The sequence below is a fragment of the Lampris incognitus genome, chromosome 17 (assembly GCF_029633865.1).
Source record: "Lampris incognitus isolate fLamInc1 chromosome 17, fLamInc1.hap2, whole genome shotgun sequence".
NCBI classification, from domain to species: domain Eukaryota; kingdom Metazoa; phylum Chordata; class Actinopteri; order Lampriformes; family Lampridae; genus Lampris; species Lampris incognitus.
Genome location: NC_079227.1, coordinates 12,215,906 through 12,235,128, shown reverse-complemented (window position 1 = coordinate 12,235,128; position 19,223 = coordinate 12,215,906). Strand labels below are relative to the sequence as shown.

General features: G+C 48.2%; 1 protein-coding gene across 1 annotated transcript in view; it reads left to right on the top strand.

Moving 5' to 3' along the window:
- Nucleotides 1-16,871, top strand: part of LOC130127920 (SH3 and multiple ankyrin repeat domains protein 1-like) — a 67,853-nt gene extending 50,982 nt beyond the window's left edge. Inside the window, exons 17-28 of the mRNA XM_056297635.1 lie at nucleotides 1,880-1,962; nucleotides 2,342-2,466; nucleotides 3,794-3,929; nucleotides 4,987-5,067; nucleotides 5,650-5,658; nucleotides 5,901-5,927; nucleotides 6,032-6,088; nucleotides 6,538-6,653; nucleotides 9,077-9,188; nucleotides 9,584-12,746; nucleotides 15,626-16,525; nucleotides 16,796-16,871. Coding sequence (XP_056153610.1) covers nucleotides 1,880-1,962; nucleotides 2,342-2,466; nucleotides 3,794-3,929; nucleotides 4,987-5,067; nucleotides 5,650-5,658; nucleotides 5,901-5,927; nucleotides 6,032-6,088; nucleotides 6,538-6,653; nucleotides 9,077-9,188; nucleotides 9,584-12,746; nucleotides 15,626-16,525; nucleotides 16,796-16,871 — 4,885 coding nt within the window. The remainder of the gene's footprint in view (nucleotides 1-1,879; nucleotides 1,963-2,341; nucleotides 2,467-3,793; nucleotides 3,930-4,986; nucleotides 5,068-5,649; nucleotides 5,659-5,900; nucleotides 5,928-6,031; nucleotides 6,089-6,537; nucleotides 6,654-9,076; nucleotides 9,189-9,583; nucleotides 12,747-15,625; nucleotides 16,526-16,795) is intronic.
- The last annotated feature ends 2,352 nt before the right edge of the window (nucleotides 16,872-19,223 follow it).

Below are 19,223 nucleotides of genomic sequence, written 5' to 3'. Positions count from 1 at the left end.
CACTCGCATACAAAACTGTATTCAAAAAGGAAAAAAAACACAGCCCACAATCTTATTATGTTGTTATGTCAGGGTTTATTTCACATTATCCAATACCAAGTATACCTTTTAGTTAAAATCTGAACAAAAGGAGACCCAGGTGAAGTGCATTATGGGTTGACGGCAGGACATTTTGGTTGCTTTCAGTTGGCTGACTAGCTTCATAGGAGGAAGGTTTTGGCAGGAAGATATCGAGTGCAGGACTTGCTGTGATAAATCATGGGCTCAAAGGGACAAGTTGTTTTGAATGTCCAATGCTGTACCTCTTCTTGTCGTCCTGATGATTTTAAACCATTTAAAACATCCTTCCAGCCTCCAGTTCGCAGCTTAATGGATGAGATTAAAATAGCATTTTTTAAACCATAAATGGTCTTTGGTATGGTTGGAAGTGATCTGAACACTTTGGACTAGTTTGGGGCACACCAGGGGCGGCACGGTGGCCTCACAGCAAGAAGATCCTGGGTTTGAATCCCGGGGTAGTCCAACCTTGGGGGTCGTCCTCTGTGTGGACTTTGCATGTTCTCCCCATGTCTGCGTGGGTTTCCTCCAGGTGCTCCGGTTTCCTCCCACAGTCCAAAGACATGCAAGTCAGGTGAATCGACCTTACTAAATTGTCCCTAGGTGTGAATGTGTCGGCCCTGTGATGGTCTGGCAGCCTGTCTAGGGTGTCTCCTCGCCTGCCACCCAGTGACTGCTGGGATAGGCTCCAGCATCCCACGACCCCGATTGGGATAAGCGGCTTGTATAATGGATGGATGGTGCACACCAGAGTCCACACATAGTGAAACCTCAACTGAACAAAAAGTTTGTGAAGTCTGCACCAAATCACGTTTACTATGTGTATTAGTTTAGAAATCCACATTAGAGAACCAACTGATCGACTGTTTGTTGGAAAGTCAGATCCATGGAGTGTGTTGTGAGACCTGTGTGGTGGCGTGGAGGAGAAGGGACACAATGCTGCCACTATTCTGGCACAGCCGCAGGTCCCAGACATGCAAACCGAGTCACAAACAGGCCCGACACATCAGGTCAAACATGCCACGGCACTCCTCCCACTGTCTGACAAGATGGCAGATCAGCAAACGACATCAATCCCTTCTGTAATCACTGCTTCTGCCCCCTCAGGCTTCAGTCCCTCAGGCAGGGAGAGCATGGGGGAAAGGATTTAGGATTTCCTCCTGGACATAATTTGAAGTGTCATGTATGACCAGTAGTTGCATCATTGAGGCCGCATCCCTGCAGGAAGCTGCCAGAGGTGATGGAAGCTAATGCAGTGATTTAGGTGCATTTGGACGTTTCCACTATCACTGAAGTGTATGTGCACATTTTTCTAATGTGCCCAGCTCTGCTCTTCCCAGAGCAAGTCAGCACTCCCTGGATTAGACTGTGGTATGGGAAGTCCTTCCAAATACTCTTCAGTGTTGACACTGACTCCACCCCTCTGCCATCAACCCCCTTTTGTATGTAACTTCTCTTTGTGTGTGTGAGATATTCCAGCCTTGACCATCGTTTTGGTGCAGTGTGTTTTCATAATGTGATGCAGTATAACCATCTCCTTCATTTAGAAAATGCTTTATTTACATGACAATAGAACTTTTCTGTTGCTTAGGAAGTCATAAACCTGTCTCTTTCTCTTGACATCCCCTTTCCTGGTCTCTCTCTCTCTCTCTCTCTCTCTCTCTCGGGTTCTATGATGGAAGTTGAACTCACTATGCATGTTAATGTAAAGGCGTGACTATGTTTGATGATGTCATTGTTCATTGTTAAAGTTTGTTTCTCGTTAAATAAAGAGCTGTTGTAAATTCAGATTCTCTCTCTCTCTCTCCCTCTCCTCGTTCAGTGACTACATCATTAAGGAGAAGACAGTGCTTTTGCAGAAGAAGGACAATGAGGGCTTTGGTTTCGTGCTCCGGGGAGCCAAAGGTGAGCCTCCTTCTCTGTTGTTTACCCAGAATCCCTCCCATTCTGTAGTTTCAATCAACCCGTCAATCAACTTAGACAGCAAACTTCACTACATAAGAATGCAACAGAACATGGATTACATGAGGTCAAGTTAAAAGGTGTGCATAAGCCTACATAGGTTAGCAAAGTGCTTGCAGTGTGTGTGTGTGGACTTTGTGCATGTACTGTATGTGTGCACGTGTGAGTGTGCTGATGAGCAGCATTTTGGACAGCAGGTCAGAGCTTTCTTAGTCTCTCAGTCTCCTCCCTGTATTTCCCCCAACAAACAGACACACGTTTTATGAGAGTTTTTTCATTATATCTGATTTACTGTCTCTGCTTACCTTCACCTCCCCTCCAGCTCAGACTCCCATTGAGGAGTTCACCCCCACGCCAGCCTTCCCGGCACTCCAGTACCTGGAGTCGGTCGATGAAGGGGGCGTGGCCTGGAGGGCGGGCCTAAGGATGGGGGACTTTCTTATCGAGGTAGGACACGTCCCCCACACTTCTGTGTGGTGGGATGGTGCTTTAAATTGAAGTTGGTGTTGAGCTTAATTTGATCTCTCATGGGGCACCTGGGTGGCGTAGCGGTCTATTCCGTTGCCTGCCAACACGGGGATCACCAATTCGAATCCCCGTGTTACCTCCGGCTTGGTCGGACACAGTTGTCCGTGTCTGCGGGTGGGAAGCCGGATGTGGGTATGTGTCTTGGTCGCTGCACTGGCGCCTCCTCTGGTCGGTCAGGGCGCCTGTTCAGGGGGTAGGGGGAACTGGGGGGAATAACGTGATCTTCCCACACGCTACGTCCCCCCGGTGAAACTCCTCACTGTCAGGTGAAACGAAAGTGGCTGGTGACTCCACATGTATCGGAGGAGGCATGTGGTAGTCTGCAGCCCTCCCCGGACCAGTAGAGGGGGTGGAGCAGCAACCGGGACGGCTCGGAAGAGTGGGGTAATTGGCTAGATACAATTGGGGGGAAAGCGAGGGGAAAAACCCCCTCCCCAAAATTTTTTTTTTCTTTATCTCTGATGAATTTTAATATCCAAGAAGCTAGCAACCTGCTTTTATGCCCTCGGTTGTCTTGTATTGTATTCACATGGAATCCGGTAAACGGCAAACCGGAGGTCATTACTGTGAACGAGAGCAGGAAGGTAAAATCAGATGAAATCAGCAAATTATGCCGCCAACGGCAGATGGCACTGCCGTCCAAAGTTAAAATAGTTTAACTTTTTCGCCTCTGCGACGAAATTTACAACCGGATGTTACGTCACACGTCACAAAACAAAAGATGGCGAATTAATTTTATAGGTACATGGATTGACAGAATTACTGTATATAATTAAGTAAAACAAACATAAAACACATTTGTATAAAAAAAATGTAAACGTCCTGCCATTCCATTACACAGTTTGTGGGGTTTTTTTCCCCCGTTTTGCCATTATCGTCTCCTGGACTCCATGTGAATGCAGCATTAGACCTCCAAATGACCTGCCACGGGAGTCCATGCGGACAAAACCAGCATTATCATTCCAATGGCCTCTTGCAATGCACCTGCAGAAGCTATTGTTTCTTTATTAAATAGCTTTTACTTGGTCAAGAGTCTAATGTTGTTTTCTCTTATGTGTTTTGTGTCTTTCCATTTTTATTGAATCCTATGAAAAGTGATTCTAAACTTGCTCTTTTTGCAGTATTATTGTTATTATCATTATTACCCAAACTTCATTTAGCTTCATATTCTTACCTAAAATCACTGAACAAATAATCACACAAAGTACTTCATTGTGTCTTCTTTTTCTTTTTCTTTTTATCGCAGGTGAACGGTCAGAACGTGGTGAAAGTGGGTCACAGGCAGGTGGTCAACATGATCCGACAGGGGGGCAACAGCCTCATGGTCAAAGTGGTGATGGTGGCTCGCAACCCTGAAATGGAGGACACCACCAGAAAGAAAGGTTTGATTCTTCACATCCTGGAGAATTACATGCACGGTGTGTGTAAGTAACGTGACGCTGAATGCTAGTTGGTGTTAGCTGTGCTAGGCTAGCTTGCTGTATGTAACATTCTTATTGTTGGTGATTTTATGTCCGACGCCAGATTTCTCAACATAATTAAAACCGCCAAACTGTGTTCATTTCGCAGACGTTGTACATAAAAATGCAGCGTGATGTGCTCAAAAGTGCACTGTGTAATATTTTGGCTTTCTTCCTTCAGAAGATATAACCAGTAGACATCAGCAGGTGTTGCTGAGTACTTGTGATTGGAAGAAAGTGGGCAACTTATGCCGCAGATTTCTGCATTCAGAAACACAGGAGCTGGGCCAGCTAGGTGGTTTTATTTATGTTCAGCCCCCCTAAATAGACTTGGCTCATAGTCACAGCCCTTAGCAAGTAGCAGATGTTGGCAAACGTGGTGTGCATCCACTGCCTTTCTATTTGGATTACTTTGTCTCACTTGATTCGGTTGTTATTATTCACATCCCTCAACAGGAGACATCAGGATTCAGGTAGAAATTACACACACAGTCTTTAAAGCTATACTATGCAACCTTTTTTTTTCCAAATTGATTTAAGTGTCCTTGAGTATAAACAGAACAAATTGTACCCACAAGCAGTTCAATACACCAAATAGTTTTACTGCTAGAGTTTCAAGTGGTCTGATGCTTCCGGCCTTCTCACACATCACGTATGTGTCTGGTCTCGCCAAGTCGTCATCAATAAAGAGGGATCTCACACACAAAGGAAGGACAAACGCTTATACATGTTCAGTAGTTATGAATAGGTTAACACATGGTAGTAGACAAAAAAATAGACATTTTCAGCATCAAGACTGTTAGTGTATGCCACTGCACCCTCGCAACATACTTATTGAAAGCACCGATGAAGTACCACTCATATCCAACAGGCGCCGCCACTGTGCCAAACTTGCATAGTGTAGCTTTAACATGAGAAAGAAGTGTTTATCTATACATGGAAAAAAAAACAAACATCCAATTGTGCATTTGTTTGGCAGCCCCGCAGCAAACGAAGAGACTGACTCCTCCCGCCATTGCCCTGCGCTCCAAGTCTATGACATCAGAACTGGAGGACATGGGTAAGACAATGGAGGAGAGAGGAGTAGAGGAAATGCAACAGAGCGAGAAGGAAAGGGGAAGGGAGGTGTTCAGTTTAAGATTATGGCCTGTGGATGGAAAGTAGTCATTAAAGAAAGACAATCATATCCAGGGTGGTCTTTTACCGCAGACGGGTTTCTTTTCGGGGTGCAGAGCTCTTAGAAACAGAATACATCTATGGAAGCCAACACTGACGCAATTTATTTCGGCTGTCGGTTCCTTTAGACGGGTTACGTCTCATGTCACAAACCCACGGGCAGGTGGCCCGCTGTGTTAAATGCTAAGCAAGTCACCGCAGCAAGCTTTGAAAAGTACTCAGTGAAGGTGGGATTTTATTTATATATATTTGTTGTTAGAAAGGGTTAAAGAAAAGGAGAGAGGACATTGAATGACTGCTTCATTTCCCCTCTCTGCAGAATTCCCAAATCCTCCTTACGAATGAGTTGACATATCCAGGAACGTCTATATGGTTTTGTAACAGAGTTAGCGTTAGCATAACAGCGACTAGATTTTAATACTATTTCATTTCTTTTTTTCCTCCGGACTGAATGTGCCGCCGACAGTGGAGAAAGGTGGGCCAATCCTGGATCTGTGTGCTCTCATTGTCATGTCCTTACCGCTATATCAGCTTCATCACAACCCCCCCCCCCCCCCCCACCAACATCACTACCACCAGCCAGCCCCAATCAGTGTTGCTATCACCCCATGCCTCCAAGGTCGTATCCCATCGTTCATTCCTCATCACACACAGACGGCGTCTCACTCACTCTAGTCCCCTCCTAATCTCTCTTTCTCACATTAACGCACGCCGCAGCCGCCTCCCCATGGAAGAAAAAAGCAGGTGGGTACCAGCCTTTATCCCCCTCCAAACAACCCACAAACACACACAGGCCTTAATTAATGAACTGCGAGACCGTTTGATGCTCTTCCCTCTCTTTCATGTAGAGTACGACCCGTCTCAGGCTCCTGACAAGAAGAGAACCGTCTATCAGATGGCGCTGAGTAAGACACCCCGCCTGTCGTGGTCACATGGTGTTGTGGTTGTTTATTGCACTGCACACCAAAGTGCAGGCCTCACTCACTCACCAGCTCTCTTTCCTTTCTGTTGCGCCCCTCTATGTTCCCATCTTTCTCTCCCGCCCTCTCACACTGCCTCACTCTTTCTCTGTTCCTTCTCCCTGTCACATTGTCTTTCATCTCCTCTCACTTTGTCTCTCTGTATTTCTAATGGGGCCTCCAATACTGAGTTTTTACAGTACATCACTGTATGATCTTACTTCCTTATTTTTGATTTTCAAATAATTGTTTCTATTTTCGATTAACGTACTGAAGGAATTTTCTGAGCCTGGAGTTAAACTGATTCAACCAGTTAAAACTGAATGGCTTGATAAACTCCTACTTTGTCTCTCTCTCTCTTATTCCCTCCTGCTCTCTCTCTCTCTCTCTTTCAGACAAACTGGATGAAATCCTGGCGGCTGCCCAACAGACGATGACATCAGACGGCCAGAAAGGTCATGGTGGTAAAAGAGACCGCAGCAAGAGCATCGTTCCCAACGTCCCCAGTGAGGTACTGGTGGGAACAGGGAGGCCTTCATCACTGTCAGCATTCACTCTGTAGTCTCTACTCTCACCTGGGGGGATAGTCTGTGGAGGATACTCCAGTCATTTTAATGCTTTTTTTTTTAAAGTAGGTTGTATCAAAGGATTGTGTAATTTCTACCTGAATGCTGCAAGATAAGCTAATCCAAATAGAAAGGTTTCTACCTTTCCGACACTGGACCCGATTTTAACTTAGTGGCTACTAGAGTTGTGCAAGCCCGTCAGGTCCCGAAATGCTGAGTAAATTTGGGCTGGGCTCGGGCCGTTTTTTTTTTTTTTTTTTCAGATTGTTCTCGGGTCGGACTCAGGCTTATTTAACTTCCCATATATGTGCAGAGCACACATGGGCCACTGTATGAAATATTGTTATGACATTGGTTATATTATAAATAAGCATGTATGTACACGTGTGTTACACATGACAGTTGACCATGCCGTGTGTGTTTGCGTGAATCGGAGAGCGCGCGTCAGAGAGAGCGATATTGAAAGTGATATTTATGTTGGACTCGGGCTGAAAAATTGCAGACTTTGTCGGTCTGGGGCCGGGCTAGGGCTGGAGTTTTTGGCTTTAAGATACACAATGCAAGTTCTAATATCATACTGGAATACTTGTAATTGCTTTTGGCTTAGCAGTGGCTACTTAGGTCTCCAGCTAAATTGTGGCTAAAGATTTAGACACCTAACTAAACTTTTCCTTTTCAACTAAATTTCGCCAGTTTTTGGTACAGATGGGGCATACCATCTAGCTGCGTTGTAGATGTAAAATTGCTTAGTGGGAAGATACACAATACATTTGTAGACATCTGCAGTTTTTAAACAACTTCAGTAGATATCACTTTCTTTCCAGTTCGTTACAATATCAGTTTGTTCCAATGCAAACGCTGTCATTTTTTTTTCCGTTTCGCTTTCTCTTACTGTGACGTCACTGGCACTCGGACTGGATTAACTTGTGATCTGAAATGATACCTGAATTTCTGATTTTGTAAAAAAAAAAAAGAGATTTTATTTGTAAAAAATTTTCAGTTCGTACTAGTTCTGAGTTGTCTTGAACATGACATAAAATTATTTCAAGTGGCCTTTTACGCTATTTCGTTATATTCACATGGGCCAACCAAAATTGGCCATGACAAGGTTTGAAGCACTGCCCTTAATTGTGTTTGTTTTAATGGTTGACAATTGTGTCCTCAGGTACCACAGTACTGTTGACTTTTATTCTCCCAGGTACTTATTTACATTCACCTGTTGTTCCAGGTCTAAAATCTCTCTGACTGACGGCAGGAATAAGTAATGCACTACTCGACAGAATAGAGAGACAGTAGTACTGGTGGCCCGGGCTGGGAACCATTACTGTAGTTCGAGCAGTCATGCTGTGTCTTCATTGTCCTCAGACACTGAACTTTATATTTCACCATGGAAATGACTGTTATGTTGTTGTTTTGTTTGGAGTTGGTTTTGTTATTGGGACATCTGGAGGGCAGAGGGAGACGAGAGTAGAAAAACAAAAGGTTTCCATCGCAGGTCAGTAGGGACACGCTGGCGGATATAACTGCTCGACTCTATCCGGCAGAAGCTGAATGTTTTATGATGTAAAAGGAGATTTCCCTAAAAGTAACCATGATTGGCATTCGCTGAAGCGTGGTGATCCAGAACGTCTTCCCATCCTTTGAGTTCAAGCATTTGTAGGCAACCCAGCAGTGTTATTTTAGCAGCATGAGCTAAATCCCAAATAAATGACGACACTCACAGGCTCAGCACCCTGCCAGCTTGTTGTTTAGTGAAATGGACCATTAGATTTGTGATGGCGTAGTCCTCTATAGTAACCTCTGACAGGCTAGTACATTGGGTCAGGACACGGGTTAAAACATTAACTTGATGTCTGGATTTGTCCTCAGTATGTGTGCTCACTGTGGAGAATGACACAAAGGTGGTTACATCATTTCCTGTGAAGTGGTAAATAGCGCTGTGTCCATTTCCATAAAGCAGGGTTGTGTTTATCTTTCCCTCCACTCCTTTTCCCCGCTGTTGTTCACTCCACTGCCCTTGCTGGGCCTCACAGAGGAAGAACAGCCCATCACCCATGGCAAGATCTCTGTTGTGGTGTGAGTCAGCTATCGGTGTGTCCCTGAGACCATGCTGGCTTCTGGTTCCCTCCCCCATGAAACGCTGTTTGAATTTTTCTTCCTGTTATATATCATCATATATCTCTAGTCAGCATCAATGTATTTAGTATTTGTTATTATTGAGTAATTATTTCTCTTTTCCTTTTCCCTTCCCTCCCTTCATGTCTCTCTGTATCACTGTCTCTCTCCATCTCTTTGTAACTACACACACACATACTTTTTTCCCCCCCTCATCGCTGTGTTTGATCACCAGCAGCAGAGCTATGATCAGCAGTCATTGGCGAACATGATGCAGCCTGGACCAGGTTTTGGCTTCAACCAGGCCCAGTTTCAACCTGGCCATGGCTCCCAGCATGCAGTCATGATGCGTCAGAAATCCATCGGTAATGTTCATTTTTGCTCACGCAGAATCTGCATTGGTTGGTGTCTATATGGGAGTGGTTGCAACTTGTCATCCATGATCCTGAAGAGAACAACTTTGGCCAACATGGAGTGATCATGTCTTATCCTTTGCAATAAAGGTTTTTAAATTTACCTGAGATGGAGTGCCTTGGTGCTGCTGCTTTTTTCCAGTGGATGTTTACCCACATCTCCAGTAGAGCAGTAACCCGTTTACAAATCTGTGCTGCACTTCTGTCTCTTGTCAGTTCCTACATTCATTTTAGCTGCTGAAATATGATTTTTCATGAAGGATATCCGTGTCGTGTGAATCTCTTTTGTCTGACTGTTGGGGAGGTGAGCTAGCTTTTTGCTGTTATGCATCTGTGTGTGTACTCAGGTGTTACGGAAGAAGAGAGGCAGCACCTCCACCCTCCAGCCATGAAGCTCTCACGCAGCCTGTCGGTCCCAGGCCCTGAGGAGATCCCACCGCCTCCCAACACCTCAGCCCCAGAGCCCCCCCTCTCCACTGGTCCCCACCCAGGGAGAGGGCCAGCAATGCCCCTGCCTCCAGTGTCGCAGACACATTTCCAGCTCCACTCCCAGCCCGGCCACACTAGCCAGCCAGCCTGGGAGAGAGGAGGAACAACTGGAGTGACTCAGCAAGTGATGGTCCCCACCCTCCGCAGGCAATCCGAAGGGCTGACACTCTACGGCCGGGAGCCGGAGGCACCCAGGAGAGGTGGGGGCAAGATGGGGGCACTGAGGAGAGGCTACAGCAGTGCAACACCTCCAACCAGCGCCACGGCCAAATCCCAGCAGGGTCTGCAGCACCATCCCCAGGTGGGTAGCCGGGAGCGGGGCGGAGGTGGCGGCAGAGCAGGAGTGGCGGCCAGGAGGGGGGGCAGAGGTGCTCTTATGAAGCAGTCGAAGGTGGAAGAGGGCCTGAGGCAGCAGCGGGGGAAGGGGAGTGGGGCCAAAGAAAAGAGCTCCATCCCCATCCCCACCATCATTGTGAAGGCACCCTCCACCAGCAGCAGTGGGCGGAGCAGCCAGGGCAGCAGCATGGAAGCTGAGCCCAACGCAGACTTGGAAGGTCCTGCCTCCCCACCCGAGACCCCCGAAAGCCCAGACACCAGCCTGCCCTCCCCGCTCACCCATGTCCCACCCCCACCACCACCCACCTCTGCCCCATCCCTGCCCCTGCAGCAGAACCAGGAGAGCCTTGACCATAGCGCGGGATTCGGTACCACATTTGGCAGCTCAGCACGAAGGGACCGGGAACGTTTCCGTGACATGAGGAGAAAGAGCGCCTCCTTCTTCCTCTCCTCTGAGGAGGATATCCAAGGAGAAGCAGGGGGAGGTGGAGTAGGGGTAGGAGAAGGAGGAGTCAGAATCCAGCCCCTACAGAGCTCTCAGACGGAGATGCCCATGCCACGCCTCCGACCCTCCAAGTCCATCGACGAGGGCATGTTCTCTGGAGAAAACTATGTCCACTATGCCAGCAGCATGCCTCCAGCTTTTGGTCTGCCAGAATACTCCTCCCCAATTCTCGGCCAGGATGGCCAACCCAAGTCTGCTCCCTCCAGCTATGGCACAGGCACCCAGCCTGCCACTACCTTCATCCACCCCCTCACAGGGAAGGTGCTAGATCCCTTGTCTCCGCTGGGTCTTGCCTTAGCGGCCCGGGAGCGGGCTCTGAAAGACGACCGGAGGAGCCGCCGGGAAGACCGACACTTAGGCAGGCAGATGTCCACAATAGGGGCATTCCCGACCCCAATGCAGACCCCTACACCTTCGCTCTTTCCCACTCCCACACCGTCCACCTACACATCTCCAGTCTCGCTCCACCTTTCCTCCCCTACCGCCATTACCTCCCCCGCCTCCCTGAGCCGACCACAGTCCCCAAGGATACTACGGCTAGGAGGAGGAGAGAGGGAGAGAGAGGGAGGGCCTAGAGAAGGTCTCCGGGTTCGTTTCTCAGAGGACAGGACCCACCAGTACTCCACCCAGCACTACCCTCAACCTCCCCGGGAAAGGGAGAGGGATGGGTATGAAGGTAGAATTGCTGCCCTCATCCAGCCCCCAGCCCCACCTGCCCAGCCAGCGCCCCGTAGGCCCTCCTTTCTACAAATGGAGAGCAGCCCCAGCACCACCTACATCCCCCAGTACACTGTCCCCACTGCCCCAGCCCAGACTCATGACCCCGGAGGACAGGGCCAGGAAGGAGGAAGAAGTGGAGGAGGGTTGGGGCTCATGGTACTCCCCCCACCAGCTCCTTCAATCGATGCCGATGATGAGTTTGTCTTCAGCGAACCCCTCCCCCCTCCATTGCAGTTCGCCAATGGTGGCAGTGAGAGGGTCCAGAAATACCAGAACCAACCCACATCCCCTAAACACCACACCGGGGGCATCCCCTCCTCTGCACCCCAGCCCTCACCGCAGGGTGGAGACTCGGCGGCCTCTAGCCTCACGTCCTATGACAGCGAGGTGGCCAACCTCACCCAGTCGGCACTCTCTCCCTCCTTGCCCTCACCCCAGATATTTCCACCTTCCTCTGCTGCCACCACCTCCACAGCTGCCCTACCCCCTGCCTCCTCTCTCCACAGACCCCAGCCCATGGCCCACCCCTTCTATGCTGGCTCAGGCAACCCCTCTCTCCCCGCACAGACCCTTGATGACCTGACCCTACCCCAGGACCGTGGCACAGCCACACTGACCTCCACAATGACCTATGCCACTACAACTATGACGGCTACAACTGCTGCCAGCACCACCACAGTCTCTCCAGCCTCCTCTGACTACAGTATGACCCTAGCGGGACCTAAGAGCAGCCACGGCACTGCAGGTAAACCCAGGGACCACTACCAACCCCCGATCGGGATGCCCAAGAGTGGAGACTGGCAAGATGGGGTGGTGGATTCTGGGATTGAAGAGCTTGACAGTCACAGCAGCAGTGACCACCATCTAGAAATGCTGGGACTGAGGGGGGGAGGAGGTGATGTGGAAGGAGGGGAGGGAGAGAAAGGGGGGAAGCACCCGGACCCTTACACAACCTACTCAGGTGGGCAGACGTTCGAGGTGCACAATGCCAAGCCAACAAACCCTATCTACCCGAAGAGTACTCATTACCAGGACGGGGGGGTTAGGGGCCCACCTCCGCTGCTACGCCGGCAGAGCAGCACCAATCCTACCTCTGTGCATGTGAGGCGACAAAGCAACCCAGTCGAGGAGGCAGGGAGAGAGGAGGTGCTGGGTGAGGGAACAAAACATAGACAGAGCCGACCCAAGATGGAGAACGAATTTGGTTCAGCCCTAGCCGCCTGCTTAGAGAGACCCCTTGAGGCTCGCTCTGTGGGATGGGGGGAGGTGATGGAGCAGGAAGGTGGTGCTGGTGGCATACAGCGGACCGGGCAAAGACTAGAGGGCCGCAGACTGCACTCACCTCTCTCAGGAGTAAAGGCCAGCATCATCAATGAACTGAGCTCCAAACTGCAGCAGATGAGTAACATTAAGAGTATGGATGACTGGAATCCCAACCCCAAATCTCCCACCGTGCCCAGGTAGGATCCTTTGGTTGGTCGGGTATTGGAGAATAAATATTCACAATTTAGTATTCCAAATGTAATTATTGTTGGCATTAATCAATCTAGCCCCAAGCAGCAAATTTTGTAGAGCAAATTCATACATCAAAATTTGTTTTACCTAAAAATAAGTCAAAAGTGTGAATATAAGACCAGCATTTGCCTACACAGAAAAATACTAGATTAAAACCTAGTATATGGCTGGACTGCAACTACATTTATTGAACAGCTGTTTTTGCGTGACTATGTTTAAAAAGCAGCTGTTTTGACATTGGTTCCGTGAAAAGCTGTGATAGAAAACTGTCTTTATGTATGTTCAATAATCCACGTAAGGAAATCCCCTTAAGTTGATTCAGTTCATCTGGACAAAACATTTATTGAGAGAAACGTTTCATCACTCATCTAAGTGACTTCTTCAGTCTCTACTACTACTACAACTTTCGCTGCTCCTGTTAGGGGTCGCCACAGCGGATCATTTGTTTCCATCTCTTCCTGTCCTCTGTCACACCAGCCACCTGTATGTCCTCTCTCACCACATCCATAAACCTCTTCTTTGGCCTTCCTCTTTTCCTCTTCCCTGGCAGCTCCATATTCTGCATCCTTCTCCCAATATCCCCCAGCATCTCTCCTCCACACATGTCCAACCCATCTCAATCTTGCTTCTCTTGCTTTGTCTCCAAACCGTCAAACCTGAGCTGTCCCTCTAATATAATCATTCCTAATCCTGTCCTTCTTCATCACTCCCAATGAAAATCTTAGCATCTTCAACTCTGCCTTCTGTCTTTTCGTCAGTGCCACTGTTTCCAGACCATATAACATAGTTGGTCTCACAGCCATTTTGCAAACCTTCCCTTTAACTCTTGTTGGTACCCTTCTGTCACAAATCACTCCTGACACTCTTCCCCGCTCACTCCACCCTGCCTGCACTCTCTTCTTCCCCTCTTCTGCACTCCCCGTTACTTTGGATTTATTAAGTATTTAAACTCATTCACCTTCATCACCTCTACTCCTTGCATCCTCACCATTCCACTGTCCTCTCTCTCCTTCACGCATATGTATTCCGTCTTGCTGCTACTGACTTTCATTCCTCTTCTCTCCAGTGCATGCCTCTCCAGGCTCTCCTCAACCTGCACCCTACTCTCGCTACAGAGCACAATGTCATCCACAAACATCATAGTCCACGGAGACTCCTGCCTGATCTCGTCCATCAACCTGTCCATCACCATTGCAAACAAGAAAGGGCTCAGAGCTGATCCTTGATGTAGTACCACCTCCACCTTGAACCCATCTACTTTCTTCATGTCTCTGACTATCTCACTTCTTCCTCTGTATACTTTGCTGTACTTCCTCATTCCACCACCAAGTCTCCTTGTCTTCCTTCCTCTATCCTGATGACACACCAAGTACCTTCCTAGCTGTCCCCCTCACTATTTCTGCAGTCCTTGCCCAGCCATCCGGCAACTCTTCACTACCACCCAGTGCCTATCTTAACTCCTCCCTGAACTCCACACAACAGTCTTCCTTCTTCAACTTCCACCATTTGATATCCTTGGCTCTGCCCTCACTCTCTTCCTCTTCTTGGTCTCCAAAGTCATCCTACATACCCCCATCCGACTCTGCCTAGCTACGTTCTCCTGTCACCACCTTGCAGTTTTCAATCCCTTCGAGATCGCGCCTCCTACATAATATATACTCCACCTGCATGCACTTTCTTCCACTCTTATACGTCACCCTGTGTTCCTCCCTCTTCTTGAAATATGTATTCACCACAGCCATTTCCATCCTTTTCGCAAATCCACCACCATCTGTCCTTCCACATTTCTCTCCTTGACACCATACCTACCCATCACCTCCTCATCACCTCTGTTCCCTTCACCAACATGCCCACTGAAGTCTGCTCCAATCACCACTCTCTCCCCTTGGCTACCCTCTCCACCACTTCATCCAACTCACTCCAGAATTCTTCTTTCTCTTCCATCTCACACCCAACTTGCGGGGCATATGTGCTGATAACATTCATCAATGCACCTTCAATCTAGCTTCATACTCATCACTCTGTCCAACGCTTTCTTCACCTCCAACATATTCATGACATACTCTTCCTTCAGAATTACCCTTACCCCACTTCTCCTCCCATTCGCACCATGGTAGAAGAGTTTGAACCCACCTCCGATACTTCTGGCCTTACTACCCTTCTACCTGGTCTCTTGCACACACAGTATACCTACCTCAACTGTCACCAGTTGAGGTAGGTATACTGACTTCTTCAGTCTAAATTGACTGCAGGTATCCCCACCCTTATAAACAATACAGTGGCATAATGACCGAAAATAACGATCGGTTTCATATGCAAATTACCATGACCATTCTGTGGAATGGCAACAGGCGTGGGCGCAAGTCCATGAATACTGGGATGGCATCCAGCACTTTACCTGTGCCCCCGTCCACAGGGTTAGTGGTTGTGTCTGGAAGGGCATCCGACATAAAATTTTGCCAAATCATTATGCGGATTGACAAGACTGCCATCAGTGCTGTACCCTCACAGGGTACCAATGGAAACTATCAAATCCGCTGTTGTGACCCCTGGGAACCAGGGAACAAGCCAAAAGAAGAAGTTAAAATTCTGTGGACATGAAGACATTGAGAACTCACCTTTTTCAAATAACTACTATTCTGACTGTAGTTCAGTGTCAGTGGTAAGATAAAACAGTAAAGGCAATTTAACTAAACATATTAAGGGAAACATAACAACACAACAATATTACATGGCACAATGTAACATAATTTACATAACAGACTTTATTCATTCCTGTAGGGAAATTACAGACATTTAATGATTAACTTTGTGTTACTTTCAGATATTCTGGAGATTACACTGATGCGTTTCACAGCCCCCCCACTGGCCGCTCCACCTCCCCACTGCCCACTTCCTCCCCCCAGCATCGTCAGATCTTCACCCCCAACCTGTCTGCCACACCTTCTGTCTCCCCCTCACCCCAGGTCCCCATCCAGTCCAACTGGACCCGGTCACCTTCTCCCCAGATGCCCACTTCCCCTGTCCACTCGCACCCTCCCCTCTCACCAACCTACTCCCCCTACCCGACCTCCCCAAAACGCCGGTCCAAGTTACGCCGGCAGACATTTGATTTCCAGACCAGTGGTGGAGCAGAACTGAGGTCGCCGGGCACTCGACGCCGGGCTCCCAGCCCCCTCATTTACAGCACTGACCAGCCCAGCATTGCTCCCCCAAGACCCTCTTCCCTTCCCATCCTCCCCAGCACCCCCATCTACAACAGCCCCTTTGAATTTCCTGGTCCCTTGACCCCACCAACCACGAGCCACCCTCTGGGAGACGGACCTTACAGCTCCTCCACACCTCCCCTCTTCTCCCCGTCTGGAGCTCCCACTTCCAACCCCCTGCTGGTCTCACGTTCCCTGTCACCCACCCAGTTCCTCTCCGGAGCTTCCTCCCCCATGCACCTGCCCCCCAGCCCTTCCTGCCTCAACTACCCCCACCTCACCCCTCCTCCCCCGGCCAAACCCTTTGCCATCAAGCCCCTGCCCTACTGGACCAAGTTTGATGTGGCCGACTGGCTGGGATACCTGAACCTGAGCGAGCACCGGGAGCGTTTCCTTGACAACGAGATAGATGGCTCGCATCTGCCCTCGCTCACCAAGGACGATTTCCTGGACTTGGGGGTGACACGCGTTGGGCATCGCATGAATATCGAGAGAGCGCTAAGGAAACTGACGGACAGGTGAGGTGAGGAGGGCAACCATCGGAACCCGGAAACAATGCCAAGAAGACGGGGGTGGAAGGGGGGGAGCGCCTGGAGGCTTTTTTTGTTCGAGGAGGGGAGGTGCTTGTTTAGATTGTCATTATATAGAATGGACCTCATCCTCACTCCCTCCTTTATCAGCCCTTCTTTTTACCCAAAAGTCACCTCTCTTAGTTTACCCCTTCCCTGTTACTTTCTCATCTTCTCCCCTTCCTTTTTGACTTGTGCCTCTTCCTTCTCTCTCCCCAGGCGGCTCTCCTCTCCCTTGCATGTCAGTCCTTCGCCCCGAGACACAGACAGAGCAAGTGTACGAGAGGTGGGGTGACGGGAAGCTGGGGCGGTTGATGTTGGGTTTGGGGGGCGTGGTTGTGGAGGAGATTTAAGCACCATCCCCACTGGAACAATAAACGAAGACAGTCACACAACAGCGATACTGTACAACTGTGGATGGACTGGCATTTGATTAACATGTACTAATTTATGCTCAAACAGACAAGTACACACAAACACATACACACAAACACACACACACTCTGACTGGTAGATTCTCACTCCATCTGTTGCTCCGGCAGGACGGGCAAAACTATGATCTGTGTCTGGAAACGGGAAGACATGCTGAATCCCCAGACATGGTTTTACAGAACACAGCAGAGGAACCAGTCCCTATTTTAAAAAGACTGAAGGACACATTCACACTGAAGTGTTGTAGCTTTAACTCAGCCAGACTAACCAAGTGGTTTTTGGGGATATCATTCCTAAGATGGATTTGATTGCGGGAGCTGCCACGGTCAGAATATGGCCAAAATCCCCCCTGAAGAAGAACAGTAAAACCATGACAGAGGAAAGGGTAGAGGATGAAAAATGTGTTTTTATACTGATATCAGTTTTCCCATAATCCTCTGAGTGACGCCCCGGTAAGGTTTGTGTGTATGTTCTTATTGAGAGGCAATCAGGACCAACCTCTTTAAAGGGATTCTGTATCGGTGGAGCCATTGGTTTAGTTTGTAGCAAGTGCTGATGGCAGTCGTTGGCTTAATAAGCGGTCAGGGTGTTTATAACTGCCGACTTCAAGTTCTGAATAATGAGAAACAGACACAAACATTGTGGTAAAACAACCTGTCATCGTTTTCTAGGTTATGTCGAGGAGGAGTTTTGTTTTCATTTGCGTGGAGGAAGAAGAAGAGAGGGTGCAGTTTGTGTGGGCTTTCACATTTACAAACCAACTTTTTCCAGACAAACGAGATGTTTATCAACACAACACAACACAACGCAGGTCGAGGCTTGGATTCATTCTGTTCGACGCCTTTACATTGACGCAGCGCTCGCTCATGTTCAAATGCAGTGACAAAAAAAAAGGGCTTTTTTACCGCTTCCGTCCGCTTGAACTGCTCAGCCTTCAGGCCGCACGAGTCTGTGTGTGTGTGTGTGTGTGTGTGTGTGTGTGTGTGTGTGTGTTTTAACCTGCCATCTTAACCCAGTCCAGCCATGCCCCTCTCTCTCTGATGCCTTCGCCAAATTTATGGTGAGAAAAAAAACCGCTTTGCACCACTTGACAATCCTAATGTTGCACCATCACACCTCCACCACCAGGATAAACAAGTCTTATCAAAACCATTTCTTTTTTTTCTCTTTTCTCTGAGACGCCTTTTTCTTTCTTTGTGCCGGTTTGGCAGCGGAATTCAAAAGTAAGGCGAGAACGCATCACTCGTAGGTCTTCGTGATGGTAATAATTACACTATAGCATAATTTCACAGTGATAACAATGTTAACTCTTTAAGTATGTAAACGATTTTAAGAACCTCCGTCTTCCAAATAGCGAGAACAGATTATTTGAAGCTATTTGTTTCTTTTTTCATTTTGTTTCACGTTGGGTTTCCTGTAAATGCTTTCTACACTGCTCGCCATGCTGTGAGGCGGACACGCGTCCCGTGGAAACAGGCAACCTCGCCCATGTTCTCCTGCGGTGACGCCTCACGCGAACGCTAGGGGTGGAGCGGTGGTGTAGAAAGCAGTACAATCTATGATTTTTAAAAAAAAGTATTTTAGGACTAGTGATACATAATGAACATGATTCTACAGTATGAGCATAGGTATGCCGAGATAAGAGGAAAATATATAAATATTAAATATATATATATATGATATATAAATATATGAAGTTTTGTTTTCAATGAAATGCAGTATATACTGATATAAAAATATGGTAGAGTTATAACTAAGGTGTTGAAATAAATGCTGAATAAACTATGTGGCCCTGGCTTCTTATTTCCCCGTGGATCCTCGTGTAATGATCCAGCGGCGTCTTTGTGTTGAGTCATTTGGCAGCGGCTCCCCTCGACCCCGCGGCGGTCCGGCTTCACATTGTGCTCATGTCCAGTAATTCTCTCCCATCGGTCCACGTGAGAACAAAGCAGATCTCATTGACGTGGGACAAGATGAGAGAGGACGCGGCCAAAGTGTGTGTTTGCCGTTTTCGCCTAACAGACCTAAACATGCCCTTCGCAGTACGACAGCCGCGGGGATACAAGAGGATTGTGTGATTAAGTTGTTTCTCAGTGCAGTGGCCCATTCAAATGCAGCGGTTGGGAAAATGCAAGCGTTTGCCTCGCCTCACAGTTGCATCATGTTTCCTGGATTTAGCACTGTTGTGTTGTCTCAGTTAACACACCCATAACTG